Below are 20,073 nucleotides of genomic sequence, written 5' to 3' on the forward strand. Positions count from 1 at the left end.
TAATCTTGTTCTTTCAAGTAGTTTTTTATATTTATATTTTCAGGTGAATTTCTTTTTAAAAAATTTTCCTGGTACATTTTAGGTATACATAATGATAACATTCATCATAAGGAGTTTGTACCTGTATATGATATATCCTGCTTCTTCTCTTTTTTACCATTGTAACTCAAAGAGATCTATGTCTTTAGATGGTCCATCTTCCCTTGGGTGATTGCTGTTTTTGTTATACTGGCAGTAAATCTGTTGTGCTCAGTTTGTTTCTCACTTGTAGTTACCCTATGTCATTACTGATATTGCCTCAATCATAGTAACGAGGTTGGACTTTTAAATATATTAAGATGGCGTATTTCAAGTGGATGCAGAGTTTTGAATCTATTCACTATTATCTTAGATACTGTATCTTGTACTTCCTCAAGTACTACAAAAGTGAGAGATATGCACGCTGAGCTGGAAAATTGGGTCACTGCTCTCTCTAGTTGGAAATCATCTGCATCTAGAGGATCCTGACACCTGCGTACTGTTCTGGGATGTATAATACTCCCTCTCTGCAGAGTCAAAGCCACACTTTACTTACACGCAGAAAGAAAGATTTAACAGGCTTTTAGCAGCATTCTCAAACAATACTACTTAAGATAGCCCCATGAAAGAAAAATACCTTTTCTCACACTGGGATTAAGTCATGAGGGCCCCTGGTTAGAAACAGTTATGCCTGTGAGAGTGAACAGAGAACTACTCTCAAAGAAGTTGTAAATAATTACTTTCAGTATGCCAAGAACCTCTTGAGATTGGTGTTTGCTATCTGGAGGGAATGGCTGTCTGGTGTGTCATAATTTTTCCAGTTTCCCCTGAGAGGTCCACAATTGGTCTCCCTGGCATGCCTCTCTCTGTATATTCTTTTCTTCCCTATGCCACTTTTTTTCATTTTCTGCCTCATTGTAATCCAACACTACAAGCTGTCTTAGAGGAAATGTTTTTCCAAGCCTACATCTTGTGAGAGATTCTTGGGAAATGTCACTCAGGACATAAGAAGGGAGTGACTGACAATCCTATAGAATTGACTGATGTCAGCTTTGGCTTGAGAAAGAAAGCCAGGAAAGGTTTGGGGTATAGGGAGTGATGCAGAAAGGTGACGAAGTGACTCTTCATGGTTCAGCAGAAGGAAACCAGGGCATGGAAAGAAGGTGTGAAATCAGGGAGAAGGGTGGGCATAGAGTATTCATAGGACCTGGCTCCTTTCCCTAGTTTGCAGTCCATGGATACACTTCTGGAGTCTTCTCCAGGATCTTACGGAGATGTAAAGTTCTAAGGCAGTCATAGAGTGCACAGAAACGCCATACTCTTGTAGGCATTCCCATGTGACTGGCAGGAAGAGCAGCTCTAGTATTTAGCGCTAGGATCTCCTATCATGGCCTTTCCAGTTCTCTTCACACTAAAAAGATTTTTAGTGATGGTGATTTGGACAAAGGGGAAAGCAGAAGGAAAGTGACTGGAAGACAGATCGAGGGAGTCCCCTGGTGCCCCACAGTGGTCGCTTATTCTTCTAGAGCACAGTATGCATGCGGCTTTATCTCCTATAGAGCAGGCAGCTCTAGATCCCAGCCCCTATTAGCTCTGCCCCTCCAGAACACCAGACACAGTGCAGCTGGAGGGTGGGGTGGGGAGAGCATTACCTCACCGGCGCTGTAACTTCGGAGCCTCTGGAGGTGCTGGCGATGGGTCAGATGATTGGGAAGGCGGCCATTCTGCAGAGGGATGCGGGGGTCAATGAAAGTGGTGGCTCGACTGTTGTGGTCCACAAAAAACGACTGTGGATAAGCCGGAAACAAAGCACACTGTGAGAACGTGCGGGGATGGTCAATAACACACGGGAACGGGAGGGGGTCCACGCATTATGCTGTTTTCTCCCCGCCCCCAACCCCCCTCACACCTTCTGCAATCTACTCCAGACTCATCCAGCTAGATGGGCCCCCAGGCACAATGTGCCTGTCTGCTCATCAGCTGAATGAACAGGATAACCCAAATCACGGCAAATATCACAGCAATGTAAAGGTAACTGACAAAATATTTTGATGATTCTCTCCTCCAGTTTTTTCTTTTCCTATGCATATAGATATACTCCTCTACATTTCCACGTCTGAATCTACAATTTCATTTTAAGAATTTTCACTCTTTATTTCTTGAGTATTTCCTTAAATTGTTAAATATTCTAACACAGCGATCCCCTGGGACTGAAATAGAACCCAGAGTCCTGAACTTAGGGCCTCGCCATGCTAGACAAACACACAGCCCTTTCTATTTTTTATTCTGAGACAAGGTCTTACTAAGTTGCCCGGCTGACCTTGAACTTGCAGTCTTCTTGCCTCAGCCTCCCAAATAGTTGGGGTCACATGTACGTGCACACGGCTAATGCATAGCTTTCTTTAATGAGTAAATAGCATCAAGTCTGACAGATGTACAGCATTTTTAGTATCCTTCATGGCTGAATGTTTGACCTTTTTTATTGTTTTAAAATAATGTTTCAATAAAGACTGTCATACATAAATCCCCATGGCATGTCTGGCTATTGTATACGTTCCAATATATGGTAAAAGCTACTCTTTAAATTTAAAATTACCTCTCATACAAGAGAAAAGTATTATTTTTAAACATCTTATACTACAGGACAACCTTTCAATTACTCTCTTTTGAACAAAGTATAATGTTTATTGAAGACATGAGTTTTAAATGACTTAAATGAATGCTTGTTTTAGATATTTTTAGATGTCACCTGACAGATTTAGAAATTTATTCTTGGGAGGGATGAGCTTATAATTTCAAGTATTAGATGTCATAGTAAACAAGGGTTTCAAAGATCTCTAAGAAATGTCATACAGGAAGTTGCTTCATTTTGGGAGACCAAAAATGTCCCCCCCGCCAGGACAAAGCTGAATAACAATGCTCCTAACAGCATGTGAACTAGTATTTGTGGTCTACAATAAAATTCCTCAATACAGCATCCCATACAGGTTCAATAGGGCTGTCTGTTCTGCTGGATTCAAAGGTAATGTGCTTTGAAAAATTTAGATTCAGTAAGTGATGCTATCTATATGAAACATGTTCAGCAAACTGCTCTGGTTAACTGTAGTTTGATGAACTTGTTATGTTAACAGTTATGACATCTAAAATATTTTATGCAGTAACTACTTTAGTAAAATCACTATTATGGGGACTTTAAACAAGTGATGGCAATGATGTAAAAAATAGAAATAAAGAATTTAAATAAAATCCAGGTATGGTGATACATGCCTTTAACACCAGCACTCTGGGAGGTTGGAGGAAGATGATTGAAAGATCAAGTCCAGTCTGGGCAACCTGGTGATTCAATGAAACCCTGTCTCAAAATGAAAAGTTAAAAAAAGAAGGGCTGGGGATAATGTAGCTCACTGCCAGGATCCTGGATTCAATCCCCAGTGCTGGAAAAAAAAAAAAAAATCTCACCAGTGTGGTGGTACATGCCTGTAACCCCAGTGCTCAGGAGGCTGAGGCAGGAGGATGGTTGTGAGTTTGAGACCAGCCTGGGCTACAAAGTGAGCTCAAGGCCAGTCTTAATTTCATAGCGAGACCCTGTCTCAAAAACACAAAAAACAAAATAAAATCTGAATAAGACTGCAATGTGAGTGGAAAAACATATGTTTATATGAGTTTCTAAACATACAAGTAAAAGCTAACTTAATAAATATTGAAAGAAGACTTTTTATTACTCAAGAACATGCCAATAAGTTTATAAATTAAGTTAAATAGAGTCCTTATGTTTATGCATATTGTAGTCATTTTTTGAACTTCAATTTTTAGTAATGCTTGTTTGCAATACATAATGATTACATTCATTGTGGGGAGTTGGTACAGGTACATAACACATCAGATATAAATTCCTAAAAGTTGAATTTATTACTGAGGTAAAAGTTAGATTGTTATTGGTCCATATTAACAAACTGCTTTCATGATAGCTGTACAGATTTACCATCCTACCAGAAGTTTATTTTATGTGTGCCTTTTCATAATGATCTCAACAAATACTGTGTAACTTTGTAAGCACTCTTAGAAATGCTAAGTGGTGAAAAAAAAAAAAAGAAATGTTAAGTGGTGAATAATAGTGAATTATAATTTACCATGGAATTTGCAAAAGAAAAACATTTTCTCATAGGTTTAATTTTATAGGTCAGTTTCATTAGAGAAAGTACAGAGATATTGCTATCTCTGGTCTGTTTCGCTGCTATTGAGTATTAAGGTTATCCTATTTATTTAAATGTGTGTTTAATTACATACCAATCTTCACATTGGCTTTTGATTTTTTTTTTTTGCTTTGCTTTCTTTTTTTTTTGTACTGGGAATTGAACTCAGGACCTCACGCTTGCCAAGAAGGCGCCTGTGCCATTGTGCTATATTCCTGGCCTGTTTTGCTTTCTAATACACAAAATTCTTATATTTCTATGAACTCAAATCTCATAGTCATTGCTTTATAGGTATTAGTTAAATGTGTTAAAGGTACTACTCTAGCTTTTCAAAAATAATGAGTAACAGTGAGTAATAGTGACATCAAATTGTTAACATCAATGGTTAACATCAAATTGTTAACAATTGTTAACATCAAATCTTTCATCTTTCTGAAACTTATTTGCTATGGTACGAGTTGTAACTAGAACATTTTCTCATACAACGCATTTCCCCAAATCAGCTGCTTCCTATTGTTTGATCACGTGTACATTTCTCATTAACACAACTGTCTGTTTCAGGAACCTTTTATAGGTTCCAATATTGTGGGCTTTCCGCTTGCCTAAGGTGTGTAGAACAAGTTTCTTCATCTTTTCCAAGCTTTTCTTAGGCATTCTTGTCTGCTTATTTTTATTTTTTAGGATAAACTGATATTTAATTTATTTAGTTCCAAAATAGTTCTATTGAGATTTTGCTTAGAATCACTGATGTCTGAGGTAATTCATTCTTTAGGATAGTGTATCTATTTCTCATTTCTGAACATGTCTATGAAAGACATTTTCCCTTAGTAAAAGTTTTATAATGTCTCCCTGAAAGACTCATATTTCTGACTAAAATAATATATGGCTACATTATATCCTCTTTGATTTTCTCTTACAGGTACTGATGATTTTGTCTCCTTTGGAGGGGTCCTTTTTTTTTTTTTTTACTTTTCTTGCAATACTGATGAGAAGTTCTAGAGTAATGATAAATAAGAGGAAGCAGTTGCAATCTTTTTTCGTTCTTTAATTTGATGGGAAAATGACTGGGTCCATTTGCAAGTACGACGCTGTTTACTGCTTTACATATTTCCGTTGTGCCACAGCTTGGATCTTGAATGGTCTCCAAAGGGCCATGTATTGAAGGCTTGGTCCTCACGCCTGTGGAGCTATTGGGAGGGGGTGAGACCTTTAGTAGGTAGGGCCTGGTGGAAGGAAGCTAAGTCATTGGGGACATGCCCTGGAAAGGAATATTGGGACATTGCCCCCTTCCTGCCTCAGCTGCCATGAGGCAAACAGGCCTCTTCTTTCATGTGTTCCTGCCATAGTGAGCTGCCTCTTCACAGACCTCAAAGCCGTGGGCCAACTGACCATGGATTGAAACCTCTGAAATCATGAGTCAAAACTCCTTATAGGGCTGGGGATTTAGCTCAGCGGCAAAGCGCCTGCCTGGCAAGCGCAAGGTCGTGAGTTCGGTTCCCGGTACCGGAGAAAAACCAAAAAAAAAAAACCAAAAAAACAAAAAAACAAAAAAACAAAAACTCCTTATAAGTTGATTATCCCAAGTATTTCATCACAGTAATGGAAAGCTGACTGATGGAATGGCTTGTTTACAAGCCATTGTTGAAACTACTGTGATTTTCACTTGCAAATAATAATTTTGTTCCCTTCACAAGAAATTTTTAATTTTTACTTCCTTTCCTGTAATATTTATGATAGCGTATCACATTCTAGAATTTATTTTGTTACTAAGAATACCTTTTTGTTTTAAAAATATAAATTTTTATTAAGTACTTTTAAAAATATTTAGTTTTTACTAAGTACTTTTCTAGCAATTCTTAAAATGATCTGTTGAAATTCCTCAACAGTTTATAAACTATTGGTTAAAATATTAGTGATGACATATTTATTAGTAGTAAATGAAATCTTAACTCTTTGGGGGAAAATTATTTAATTGAATGGGTCATTCTTAATATAGTGTCTAATTTAGGTTGACTCTTTCCTTTTTGGGTGCTGCAGATTGAACCCAGAGCCTTCCACATGCTAAACATGAATTCTATCATTAAGCTCACCCCTGCCCACAATATTTCATGTTTTAACATTGGCTTTTTGGAACTCAAGAGAGTTTTGACTATACATTTAAAAAAAAAAAAGATTCAAAATTCTTAGTCTTAGCTGGATGTGGGGGCACACTCCTATAATTCTAGCACTTTAAGAGGCTAAGGCAGGAGGATTTCAAGTTTGAGCCCAGCCTGGGCAACTTAAACTTAGTAGCTTAGTAAGACCCTGTCTCAAAATAAAATTTTTACTACTGTGGATGTAGTTCAGTGTACAGGCCCTGGGTTCAACTCCCAACACCACACAATAAATTCCTAGTTTTTAATTTGTACTCCTATGTGCACACTTTTATGCAAATTTCTCACCTGTACAGGTTCTTCTATTTACTACCACAACGAAGGCACAGAAAAGTTTCTTTACTACTAGCCTCTTTCAAACTTTCCTCTGCCCTTTTTTTTTTTTCTTTTCTTTTTGGTACCAGGAATCGAACTCAGGTCCTAGCACTTGCCAGGCAGGCGCTGTCCACTGAGCTGTAGTCTAGGGAAAGCTGCCCTTTTATAATGGTGCCCACCTCCTTCCCACACCCATCCTACCCTTAACTTCAGGGCAACCATGAATCTGTTCTATATTTCTGTAATTTTGTCATTTCAGGGATGTCATACAAATGGAATCATATAATGTGTAATACCTTGGGGTTGGCTTTTTCACTAGCAAATTCCTGAGATTCATGCAAGTCACTGCACCCCCTGTTTTTTTAACTACTTATTCCATGGCATGAATACAGTAGAGGTTGCGCCAATAGGTGTTGTTTGTCTGGTTTTATTAGCAAGATTAGGATTGCTTCATAAGATGAACTATGCATTTTCCATTTTCTGGAGTAGATAAAGATGTGGATATGTAACTCACTGATGTGTTTTCTCACTTATCCCATGATTACAGATTAATCAATGAAATTATACTTTCCCAGTAGCTTTTTTATCATTTATATACTTTACTCTTTAAAAAGTGATTCATTTTTCCAGATTCTCTAACATTGATCTCAAACATTTATACAACTACATGTAGAATTTTATTTCACTTTTTATTTCTCAGTGACTTTTCTTTATTTAATATAATACAGTGTTACTTGGCTTGTAAAGTGTATGATTACAGTGTCTTTATTTTAATTGTGTCATGGATTAACATAAACTCGTTCTCTGACCCCATTTAATGATTATGGCTTTGAGCTTTCCTTTATATAACATTAATATACCACTGCTTTTTTTCTGTTATTGTGTTCTCATTATTTTAACATTCTTTGATTTTTAAACTTTCTGAATCATCTCTTAAATATCTTTTAGTAAGCTGGAATCTGTTTGCTACCAAACATGAAAGTGTTTTCCTTTTGATATGTAAGTTTATCCTCTTTCTACCTACTGGCATATCTGCTATGCTTGGCTTTACTTTTGTTATCTTATTTTTATTTTTTTTCATAGCTTTATTGTGATTTGCTACACAGATTATGTTTTGTTTGATTTTATCTTTTGTAGGAATTTGGGAAAGAAATATCTGCTTTTAAATGGTACAAACAGTTGCCTTTTAAGTGTGTCAAATATCCCTGTGTAGACTTTGTTTTGCAAATTACTCAATCTGTGCCCACTTCCTTCAGCTTGGAGCCTGGCGCAGTGCTCCTCCCTCACCCACTCTTCCTCTTGGTGCTTCTTTATCTTTTTTATTCCAGTCTTGATCCAAATTGTTAGTGTCCTATTTTTTCCCCCTACTTTACTCAGGCTTTCCTGGTATATTTTGAAAAGTTTGTGACAGAGAATATTTCTATTTAGATCTTTGTATTGGAGTAGTCTGAATGCTCACTGCTACTCCTTTTTTCACTATGATTTGCCTAATTCTGATTTCTTGTTTTGCTTCATGAGTGATCCACTTTGAGAATGGCCTCTGGGATTTGACCAGGATTGGTAAAACATAGGGTAAGCTCTGATCATTCACATGAGGTTGTTTTTCTATTGTCACACAGGAATACCCTTAATTCGGCTGTGGGATTATTGGCCTACAAACTTTTCTCATCAGCATGCTATCATCACTGCTGTGCAGCTTTCTAGAGTTTAATTTTGGGATGAGGAATTTGAGGTTGTCTGCTTTTCATTCTGTTGTGGGCAACTTTTATGTTATTATGGTTATATAGTAACAAGATTTAAAAACCTATTTAATGACATTCATATGTATAAAATTAATTAGTTTTTAAAAATTTTATTGCAGATAATATTTGTATATCTTTATGGGGTGCATTTGAATTATTTTAACTCCATGAGCCCAATTAATTTGTCTGTCTCAATAATTTATTTCAGGTTAGCAAAGCATTCATCTTCAATGTTTAGTTATTTAATGACTGGTGCTATACATATTACCCTGGATTCTTCTCTAGAAATCTCTAGAAATCATTCAGCCAACAGATATATTGAGTATCAGCTATGGTGTTGGGCACTATTCTGGGATTTTATCAATGAGCAAAGCAAAGACTTTTGCTTTCAAGGAGCTTAAGGCCCTGTCTGTAGAAGGAGAAAACACACACTACACACTACATGGGTGAGGGATTTAAGGAGGTTGTTAGTTAACTTGGTAGTTGGGAGGGCCTCATAGACAAGGTAAGACGTTTTGTTTTAGGAGAGCTCTGCAATCCCTCTTCTTTCATTGACTGAAATCTGGTCCCTTCTTTCTACTTTGAATGCTGTTTTGTCCATCATAGGTTCCATCAGTGATTTGATTTCCCATAGCATCCATTCTGTTCTGTTTACTTCTCTGATGTTCACTTAAAGAAGCTTATTTTCATGCCCTTCATCTGTCTGCTTCTTCTCAGCTTGTTTTCAGCCCATGGCCTGTTCCTGTTGCTTAATAGAAGTCATGTGTCATTTTGTGGATGATGAGCAGATATCTTCAAAACTTGCATTTTCTGAAGAAAAGTATACTTTTCCTCAGAACAAGATGTGGCTTTCTTGATGTAGCAGCACCTCTATAGACCCCTCAGTCCCATCCTTGTCACACAGCAGGACCCATGGGGCCAGAGTCCCTGCCATCTCCCTGGATGGTAACTCTTTCCCTTGGCCCAGACCTGAGACCCACAGAGAGTCCCCACCAAAGTTGGGCAAAGGCTGTCTCCTCCTTTCTTAGATTTTTAACATGATAAAGAAGTGAGCTGCCATTTTGGACTTTGCTCCAGTCTTCCTGGAGGGCCACAGCTCCAAAGTCATCCTGTTTCCCTTTGCGAGAATGACTGCGCATTCAGATGTACCTAACAGTTCTGGCCCCACCATTTTACTTTCTGGCATGGTACACAGTGAAAGGAAAGGCCGGAATCTCTCAACAGGTAGATAAAGCAAGAAGACTGGCTAGATGATTTGGGTTATTATGGAACCTGGTCTGGGAGCTGTGAAGTTGTCTGTAGCGCAGTGACCCACATCACTCCAATGGTTGGTGAATGTGGTGTTCTAACTCCTGGACTCCTATAGAACACATTCTTCCCAGCTTAGACAGCTGAGTTAGAATAGTCCAAAAATGTTTTTCCCAACTGTTCCATTATCAATGTGCTTTGACAATGCGATTATTTTTACTTTTCTCATATTTTTTTGTAGACATTTACTACAGGAATAATAAGAAGACTAGCAGATACTGCTAATCTGCCGTAGTATTTTCACCTTATTTATTCTTTACAACTGATTATAAAGTCATGAAGGGAAGGAAGGCATTACTGCTTTTGTATGATGAACAAAGCAAGGCTTGGAGAAGTAAAAGGACTTGCCCAGGGTGATCTGTTTGAAACGAGGGAACAGCCCGTGTACACGGGCCTGCTCCTTTTTCCTGTGATGCTCCACTGTTTCTCTCTGACCACCCAATAACTGTGATCATACATGTCAAAATTTAAGGCTAAAACTTCAGCAGTGCAGTACATGGTACGCCTTGGAAATTCTGGCTGCCCATTATAAGTATGTGTGTGTCCAACTAATAAGCAACTGGTAAAACCATTTTGTGTGTGTGTACAGTCACATGGCTAGTTTCTATCAAAACTGAAAGTAAAACTTGAGTGTTCTCCATTTAAATTCAGATTTTTCTTTGGTTTGCACATGATACATTTCACTAAGTGCAACTTTAGGGAAAATTTTCTCTCATTGGAAGTTCTCTAATTCATATGCTGAAGTGGAATCAAACTCTTAGTGCATGACTCAGCCACTGTGGCCTCTGTTAGTGCGATGACCAAGTGGTGACAGATTTATCTGCTGTGCACCATGGAGAACCACAGCTCATTGCACTTGGAGGCCTCCTTGTCATTCTGCTGTGTCCCAGTACAGGAGTTGCAGTCATGGAAATCCAAGACAAAGCAGGCTCACATTAGCATGCGCTTTTTGTATAATAAACACTGCTATCTTGTTCACTGGTTCATTAGTGTCCTCTTGGCATCCTAGTTAAACACTGCATGTCAGCATGGCTCCTGAAGACTAATGAGGTGAGGTAGGTGTGCTCTGGCTCTAACAGGAGGCTCCTCCACTCTCTGTGCTTGGTCAGGCTTTACACGGGCCGTAAGTCCTCACAGTACAAGTCACTGTCATTTTCCCAGGGAAGGACACAGCCCCCAAAGCAGCTCCCACTTGTTTCTTGCTGTGGTGGCTTTTCTGTTACATAGGCACATCCCCATCTTGGCAATTCACCACCAACTCCAGAGGAGCAGGTCTTGGAAAATCATTTCAGTAACAGACTTGCTAATTATCAGCGGCCCCTTCTTTCCTCACACACTCTGGATATTTCTGGTTCTCAGGGATGCTAAGTGGTTTATGGAAGCAGGATTTGTGGCTCCCAGGGGACAATGATGCCCCATTAGCTGCCTCTGGGAAATACAGTCTGCATGACGGAAGCTGCAGTGGACAGCTCCTTCCGCTGAGGGACAAGGCTGTTGGCCAAGCTTCCTGTTCCTTTGACCATAAAAGAAGGAGGGATTCTTTCTGGCAAAGTCCATCAAAGGTTACACAGGGACCATCCTTTAGTAAATTTACAGGACTGTCCTTTTCATACATTGAGACTTATGCTGAGTAAGAGAAAATCTCATTCAGGTGGACTCAACTAGACTCCTAGAGCATTGCTGGGAAGGACAATGTGCTATAGTCACACAGAGGCAAGCAGGCCAGGAGCACAGCACTAGCTCAGCACAGCTACACCTACTGGGCAGGTCATTTTAAGAACTGAAATCTTTGTTTGTTTTTGTTTTTGTTTTTTCTCCGGTACCGGGAACCGAACTCACGACCTTGCGCTTGCCAGGCAGGCGCTTTTGCCGCTGAGCTAAATCCCCAGCCCCTGAGAACTGAAATCTTACTAGTGAGATCACAAAGTGCAGTAATGCCAGACCCACTGAACCAATAATTCTATCCCAAGAGTTAGCTATTGAAGGAGACAATACAGTCAAAAGCGCACTGAGAAGAAGCTGGCTTAATGTTTTAAATCTAAGCTTAAAATGGTGTAGACAGCAATCTTCAACTAAGCATGATTTTGTCCCCCACGGGAGAGATAACCATGTTGTCAGCCTCTGGTAGGCAGCTAGGCATGCTGTTAACCATCCCATAATGCACAGGACAGGCCTTCTGCCCAACTCTAGAGTTGATAAAGGTTGATACAGCCCTAAGTCGACATTCATTGCCCTCTTCTTTCTGGCAGCCAATAGCACATCTTGCAGACACACAGACTTTCCCTTAACTCTCCTTGGTTTCTCCCCGGTCTTCTTCTTGGTGAACTAGAGCATCTGATGAAGGCCCTACCCGTCCATCAAACTCACCTTTCCCTGCTGATCTGTCTTGATCTCCCAGCCCCGGGGCAGCTCTAATCGAGTGTCCGCAAACATGTTGATGAAATTCACCAAATCCCGGTTGTGCTGGTAGCGTTCAAAATTGCGTGCATCTCGACGGACTTTCAGGATCATGTGCTTTAAGCAGGTGCTACTGGTAAAGACTCGGTAGGCACTCTGAGAGGGATGGGTGAGGTGGAGGAGGGGCAGAGGGGGAAATGAGGAAAAATACAGATTAAGAGCATGTGGAGCACTTTAACAAGATCTAAACATGACTGCTGTTGTGATTTATTGTGACCTTAAGGTAGAGGCCTTAGAAGGAGAGAGCTTGCTCAAGAAGTAAATGTACACACGTGGACCTATTTGCCACCCCAGTTTGACCTGACTGCTCATCAGCCTCGGGCACTCCTGGCCCTGTGGATCTCTGTACCTTCCTGCCCAGTCCTAGCTGCATTTCACTCTCTTGAGCTCTCTCTCCCTCTCTCCTTCTCTGATTACACAGCTCCGCCTTCCGGTCTAACACAGGGTAGCACCTCAGGGTCCGTGGGAATTGAAGACTGAACTTCAAAGTTCTGGTACTCCTCAAAAACCTATGTATAACCTTGTGCAGGGGCAAGATTAGGGCCTGAGAAGGTAAAGGTTTTAGGTGTATTTAAATGTGTTAAATGAGGGGCTGGGGATTTAGCTCAGCGGCACAGTGCCTGCCTGGCAAGCGCGAGGTCGTCAGTTCGATTTCTGGTACCGGAAGAAAAATAAAAACAAAACAAAACAAAACAAATGTGTCAAATGACAATATTATGACACACAGGGTGTGTGCATGCACTCACGCTTCTGCGCCCATGAGTGGTTGTGACAGGCAGACTACGGAAGCCTGGGAGAGCTGGCCCAGGGGTTCCACTTGTCCCAGTGCCCACCTGGTGTCCAGTGCATACTGTAGGGCATGGGCCACACTTGGTTCTTCTTGGTACCTCCCCACTGCACGCCAGGAGCTGTTCTGAGCCTGAGCAAGTGTCTACCTCCTTCTCTGTCATCTCACTGAGGCCCTGCGCTTCCTGCCTACTGGAATTCCCACCTAAGTCAGGTGCTTAAAGCAGATACTACTGGATCTTTCCTGAATCTTCAGCTTCTACCACCTGTGACCAAACACCATGGATTCCATGAGAGATCTCTCTGGATATTTTGAGCCATCCCTGCCATGCCTGCCGTGCCTGCCACGCAGCCTGCCATGCTCCCAGCCCCTTCCTCAGGTCATCTCTCAACTGAGCCGCTGAATCAGCCTCTAGGTCTGGGCTCCCCACATTCTGCAGAGACAACGCTTCATGAGACTTCCTGTTTATGCCGCCCCAGTGTCTAAGACTGAGTGGGTTCCTGCTGCCCACTAAAGTCCATCCAGGCTCCTCCACCTGGTTTACAAAGTGTCTGCTGCCGATCTTCCAATCCTTTCTCCATCTGCAGCCACTTACCCTCCAGCCTCAGGGGCACTTCCCAGCTGCATCCTTGCCATCACACCGTCCCTCTGCCCCAGACTTCTTGCTCTCTTGCAAGACTCAACAGCTGTCACCTCTGCTCCCCAATGCTCCCCTCCCCTGTCTCGGCTTGGGCTCTGTCCTATCACATTATCACAAACAGCCACCTGCTGTTTAGCTGTCACTCTAATCCGTCCTTGTGACTCCAGCACCAGATCTGTGTCTGAGCAGCAGAAAGTATAGTATTTGTCGAATGGAAAACTAAAGCATATAGTGATATTGTGTCAATACCCCCCAAAAAGTAATGAAAAAAACACATATGCGAAATCACATCAAATCGAAGGTCAGCAAGGTATTTAAAAAATTGTATGAAGAGAAAATCTAGTTACCAAGCATATTTTAAACTTTCTATAGTGCAAATTATTTTATAAGATGACTTAGGCTGAAGGGAATCTGATCACTCCATAATCTTGCTCTTTTAAAATTTTAATAAAAAAGAGGGCAAAGGGGATGATTAAGGTATGTTATGTGCAAGTACAAATCTGCCCAAATAAAATAGTGGTAATTTGTATAACCAATATACACTAATAAAAATGTGGAAAAAATGAAAATAAATGAATAGGTATGTAGTTCAGTGCAAAGGTCCTGGGTTCAATCCTAAGGACAAAAAAAAAAAAACCAAAAAAACAAAAAAAACAAAAAACAGTAACAAGAACAAAGACTCCACTTGAAAAATTTTAACAATAAAAACATGTATTTGTTTCCAGTGCATTTAAGGCTAACAAAAACCTCAAGAGGCAACAGTATTTCCAAATCTAGCCTTTTGCTTTTGAGGGGATGGGAAGATAGTGAGAAAAGTAGACTGAACTGTCTTTTCTCCCCTTTGCACATGATAAAAATCGATGCGCTTTAAATATCAAGTGACATTAAAAATCTTTTTTTAGGTCTCGATAGAGCCAGGTCAGGCCCCCTCTCTGTCTTGAACACTCACGTAATTGGCATGCAACACGGTGAAGAATTCGGGGTTGGTGATGAACTTCACAGCGGGGGACTGCAGCAACAAGGTGATTTTTTGTGAATTCACGGGAGAAAGTGACCCTTCTCTTCTCAGATCTGGAAAAAGTAGAGCAAAGAAACAGAATACAGAATTCATTTCAAACGTGGTACAGTGGTACCTTGGTTCATGAGATGAATTTATTCCATGATTCTGGAAAAGATAACCATATTCGTGTCCATGTGGGAAAGACGGCTGTGGTCATGTTCAATACTCAAGGCAGCGTTTCCAAACAGAACCAAAATTTTGCAACATGCTTCTGCTTGTGAACCAAACTGTTCACAAACAAATGCATTCGTGAACCAAGGTAACACTGTATAGCATTTTCCTTCCCACCAGAATGCTTGGGACCAGAAGTTTTTTGAACTTTTTCAGATTCTGAAATATTTGCAGATGCATAATGAGATGTTTTGAAGATGGAACCCAAATCTTAACCTGAAACTCCTTTATGTTTCAAATATACCTTACACACAGAGCCTGAAGGTAATTTTATATGGTATCTTTATTAATTTTGGCTTCAGAGCATCTGGATTTGGGATTTTTGAATCAGAGATGCTCTCACCCTGTATCACTTTCTACAAGTCAGTTAAGAATCATTATTTTCAGGCCTGGGATATAGCTCAGTGGCACAAGCGCCTGCCTGGCAAGCCCAAGGTCCTGAGTTTGATTCCCAGTACCAAAAAGAAAAGGTTAAAAAAAAAAAATCATTATTTTCTCCTAGGACTCCTGTATAAATTCAGTTAAGCTTGAATCCTCTAATATCTCCTGCCTTAGAGGAGACTGTTAGGTCCAGGGACTTTTTTTCTTATTTTTGTTACAAGTTGCTAGCCATGGTTAGCAGTGATTGCAGAAAGGCTCATAATTTTTCCCTCCCTGTATCACACCCCTCTGTAATGGAACTTTGCATTTCTCCCTCTTGCTGAACCGTGGATGGTCTTGTGGTCTGCTCCGACATGGAGTATGTGGCAGAAATGGCAAACTGTCAGTTCTGAGTGAAGGCTTAAGGAGGCCTGTGTGTCTTTCTTGTATCTTTGCTATGACTATGAAAACAAGCTTGGAGGGTCTGTTGAGAGATGTGAAGCCACAGGAAGCAGGAACAGCCACCCAACTGGGGCAGGCTCAGATCTGCCAGCCCACAGTCAATACAGGACATCCTACTTGGACATCCTACCACGGAGCCCTGTGGCATCCTGAGACCCAGCCAGCTGAGCTCAGCTCACACTGTCAACCTGCAGAGCCAGAGTTTGTGTTGTAGTTGTTATCTACAATGCTCCTCCTGTCAAAGCTTATGGTGTTGAAGGTTCAGTCTCTGTTGGGATGAGATCTCCATGGATGAGATCATAATCAGATGGCACTATGGGAGTGTGACATGGGGATATGACCTTGGGGACTATGTGTGGTCCCCGGTTGTTCTGCATCCTGAAAGCGGTGAGCAGCTTTTCTTTACCACACCCTTCTGCCCTGATGTTTCTGCCTCACCACTGGCCTAAAGTTGTAAGGCAGGTCACATGCATGGAAACTTCTGAAGCCCTTAACCAAAATAAATCTCTCCTTCTTTGAGTTGATATTCACAGATGTTTTATGACAAAGATAGAAAGTGGACCCACACAACTTATTACACAGTAAATGCCAAGTGATTCAATAGCAAACTCAGAAATCAATTTTCTGTTCCTTTTTTCTCCATGTTTCTGATTGCTCAACCATGATAGCATATATCTCTCAGGAGACTAAAGGAAGAAATTAATAACAGAAGAAGACTAATAGTTTAATCAGTCTGTCTAGAAAAATGAATAGAATGGTGGTAATTAAAACTGTTGGTGGAACTGAGTATGTGCATTTAAGAGCTCACACAGAACTGTCCAGTGTCCACCTTGCCATAGCCGCCTAAGACCCAGCAGGATGGGGATCACAATGTCTGCTTGCTTAGAGTGAACAAATAAATTTGCCTTCACATAATTCAAGGAGAAAGTGTATCATCAAGTTGTCACTGTGATAATCTTATATGGTACAGAAAATAGAATCTAATCACATGCATTTTGAATATCCTTGGGTTCTACTCCAGGACAGTCAAAGAAATAAAAATGAGGAAAACTGGGAAAAGTAGGCCCTGGGTGGATGTGTCCTGTAGCAGGCAAAAAAATGCTCTTGGACAGTGCACACACTCAGAGTACCCTGGAAAACCTCTTTGTCCCCCAGTTCTTCCTTTGAGAGAACTGAGTTTTATTCTCCATGCAAACAGGTAATTATTCCTAGTGTTCCTTTGAAATAGAGTGTGCATGTTTATCACAAGTTTATTAATGACTGGAAAATCCTTAGGAAACCAACAGATACATGAACTTAGCAACACATGATGAGGCCACTGTATAAGCTTCCTTGATGTACAGGCATCATAGCAAAGTCAGTCTCATCCCAGAATCATCTGCTTCCCTGTCTCCAGACCCTCAGGCCATGGTGTTAATAGCGTTGCATTCCTCCGCATCTCCTTCCAAGTTTCATAGCGGACAGGAAGCTCTGTTGTCTGCTTTACCTTGTGGGCAGCACACCTTTTTTCCTCCACCCTGGCCCTCTACCCATTTGTTGCTCTTTACTGTAGTGCATCATTATCCATAGACCAGGGTAAGGGGACTGCACACTTCTGTCACATAGTCATCAGATGCCATCACTGGTGTCTAGGGATCCCTCCTCCAATACCTAAGCTTGACTGGAAAGATTCAGCCTCTGAGTCACTCCCTCCACCTCCACCTCCTCCGGCTGGGACTTGCTCACAGCTTTGGCTGGTAGAGTCTTCCTCAGGCCTCTCTGTTGCAATGGTTCGCTGAATATTTTGATACCTTTGCATTAGAAAAATGGAAAACACGAGTTAATTTTCATCTGTTTGCTTCTTGGAAGCAGATGCTCTGAATCAGGCAATTGGGGAAATCGGTAAAGAACTGTCTTGAATTTCAGGAAAGAAATGCTTTCAATTCTCAAGAGACAACCAAAGTAATTAGCAGGACATGTATTTCTGGATTATTTGACTTCTTTCTATTTTGTAAGCTACAATGAGTTTTGAGTATAGTGATCTTTAAAAAATCAACACAAATAAAAACTGATCATGTAAAATAGCAAAATAGCTTGTGCCCTGCATTAGACAAAATCAGACTAACTCTGAAATCAGAGTGTGAGGAGTGAATTAAAATGTTACAACCCAGGTGTACGGAATTACCTCTACATTATTGTAGTAAGTGCACAAATTTGAATAGTTGTTCTACTCACATTTTTATTTGATGGGTAATTGACATGGTTGGGTGGAAGTTGTGGAAATATTACACCTAAAAGCATACTGGCAGACAAAATATTAGCTGCTTATTTGAAGGTTCATTGTTTTTTCTAAGTTGGGGATCAAGTCAGGTGGTTTAACCAGTCCGTCATCCTAGCAGGTACTAGATACTAACCCTTCTACTGTGCGTAGGCTCTCAGCTAGACTTTCAGATCAAAGAGAAGATTAGAATATGCCACTGACCTTGGAAAACACTCTGTTGAAATTGAGCAAAGAGGGGAAGTGATATATAAACAACTCTAGCTAAGAGAAAGTCTGTCCTAGACATGCAGAGACCTGTGGGAACACAGGCAAAGTAGACACAAGAAGACAGATACCAGAAGGCAGATACATTGTGAAGTCAGAGGGCAAACTCATCAGGATGTTTGTCTGGAAAAAACATTTTCAGAAGAGAAAACATGTATGCAAGTAGAGTGCCCTGGGAAAGTTCCGAGAAGCTCAGGGGTAGCATGAGATGCATGGGCACTGGGAAGTGGGAATTAGGCAGAGGACAACCAGAGTGTGTCCCAGGGGCAGAGTGAGCCCAGGATTCCCAACCTGAGCAGCATCAGAGTCATCGAAGGACGTGTTCTGAGACAGAATCCCAGACCCCACACCAGAGTCTGTGATTTGGCCGATGTGGGGTCAGGCCAAAGAATCTGTACTTCTGAAATCTGCAGTGCACCCATTCCCAGGTGATCTTGATGGCGCAGGTCCAGGTGTTGACACTCAGTGAAGGGCTGCTGCTAAGGAAAAGAGACAGTGCCAGGTTCACCCTGAGAATGATAAGCCGACACACTGGTGTGGAGGACGAATGGAGAAGAGCCTGGGTCAGGAAGAATGGTGTGGAGGCTACTGTGACAGTCTTGGCTGGAGGTGCTAATGGCCAGTCCAGGCAGGGATGTTGGGTGGAGCTGCTGGTGGAAGGGAAACACCTACATACTGCAAGAATTCTTAGGTCAGGGGTGTCTGCCAACAGGATTCTCAGAACATTCCTACACCTCTCTGCCCTCTCTGTCTGCTCATCAGTTATCTTGTAGACAGAGGTCCAGCCATCTATTTTCTCTTTGCTACACCCTATCTCCCTCATTCCAAGAAGCCTCTTTGCTCTCCCCATATGAGTTCTGTTTTGCCTAAAGGCTCTCAGCTTCCCAGAATGATAGGACCAGGACTCAGGTTTCCCTTGCCTGAAGGCACAGCAGGGATGGGTGAAAGGGCCATTTCGAGATATATTTGGTAGCAGTATCTGTAAGATTTTTACCAGCAGACCTAATAGTATTAGGGGCCTTGATAGATATTGGCATTGAAAAGAAGGGAAGAGACAATTATGAAGTTCAAGGCTTTTGCTTAGACCAGGCTGGAGGACAGTAGGTAGGAGGACGGATCCACGAGGAGGCGAGATTTTGGACGGAATTAGACACATTGATTTGGAAGTCCTGGAGCTCCTATCAGTTACGATGTCCAGGAAAATTTTGCTTAGATGGTTCTTGTGCTCAGGAAAGCAATGAAGGGGGGAAGGAAGAAGGTGGAAGAGGAAAGTGAAGTGTCAGGTCAAGTGAGGGGGACAAACAGAGCTGCACAGATGTGAGTCTATTAGGGCAGGTTTCTAAGACCAGCATCGCACTCTTTCCTTGACCTTACAGCAGAAGGTTTCCTCAGTGTGGTCCCCAGACCACCTGCTAGAGAACTGTCATGGTGACAGTCAGAACTAGACACTTTAGCCAACAACCAACATCCACCTCCAAATACATCGCCTCTGGCCCCAGTCATCCTAATTGCAACCATGAGATAAGCTGAGAGACAATGCCTAGCTGGGCCCAGTGAACCATGAGAAATATTGATAACAATTGTAATAAATGAGTGGTTGATTTATGCTGCTGTGTGTAGGGAAGTTTGTTACTCAACAATGAACACCTGGAATAGGGCTTAGACAAAGATCAAGTTGTAATCTCTCTATTTCTTCCCAAAGTGTAATGACCACAGCAGGGAATCTGATGAGTAATTATGATCTTACTTGAAAATGTAAATGTCAGCAAGGTCACAACCTCCTTCATATATCCTCAGCTGGACCCTGGCTAACTCATACTTTGTTAAATCAATAAAATGTCTCAAATCCTGGTATTAGACCCCATTCTTGATCTTTGCTGAAG

At 41.1% G+C, this 20,073-nt stretch overlaps 1 protein-coding gene across 2 annotated transcripts in view; it reads right to left on the minus strand.

The window, feature by feature from the left end:
* The window catches only part of Hecw1 (HECT, C2 and WW domain containing E3 ubiquitin protein ligase 1), a 408,102-nt gene that overhangs the window by 75,690 nt on the left and 312,339 nt on the right, over window positions 1-20,073 (minus strand). For both annotated transcript variants that reach the window (XM_013521104.1, XM_005397713.2), the window contains 4 exons: window positions 17,317-17,456; window positions 14,563-14,684; window positions 12,097-12,282; window positions 1,671-1,805 (listed from right to left, as the gene is read on the minus strand). In XM_013521104.1, coding sequence (XP_013376558.1) covers window positions 1,671-1,805; window positions 12,097-12,282; window positions 14,563-14,684; window positions 17,317-17,456 — 583 coding nt within the window. The remainder of the gene's footprint in view (window positions 1-1,670; window positions 1,806-12,096; window positions 12,283-14,562; window positions 14,685-17,316; window positions 17,457-20,073) is intronic.

Source organism: Chinchilla lanigera, unplaced genomic scaffold (assembly GCF_000276665.1).
Source record: "Chinchilla lanigera isolate Chin_1 unplaced genomic scaffold, ChiLan1.0 scaffold00059, whole genome shotgun sequence".
Lineage (NCBI taxonomy): Eukaryota > Metazoa > Chordata > Mammalia > Rodentia > Chinchillidae > Chinchilla > Chinchilla lanigera.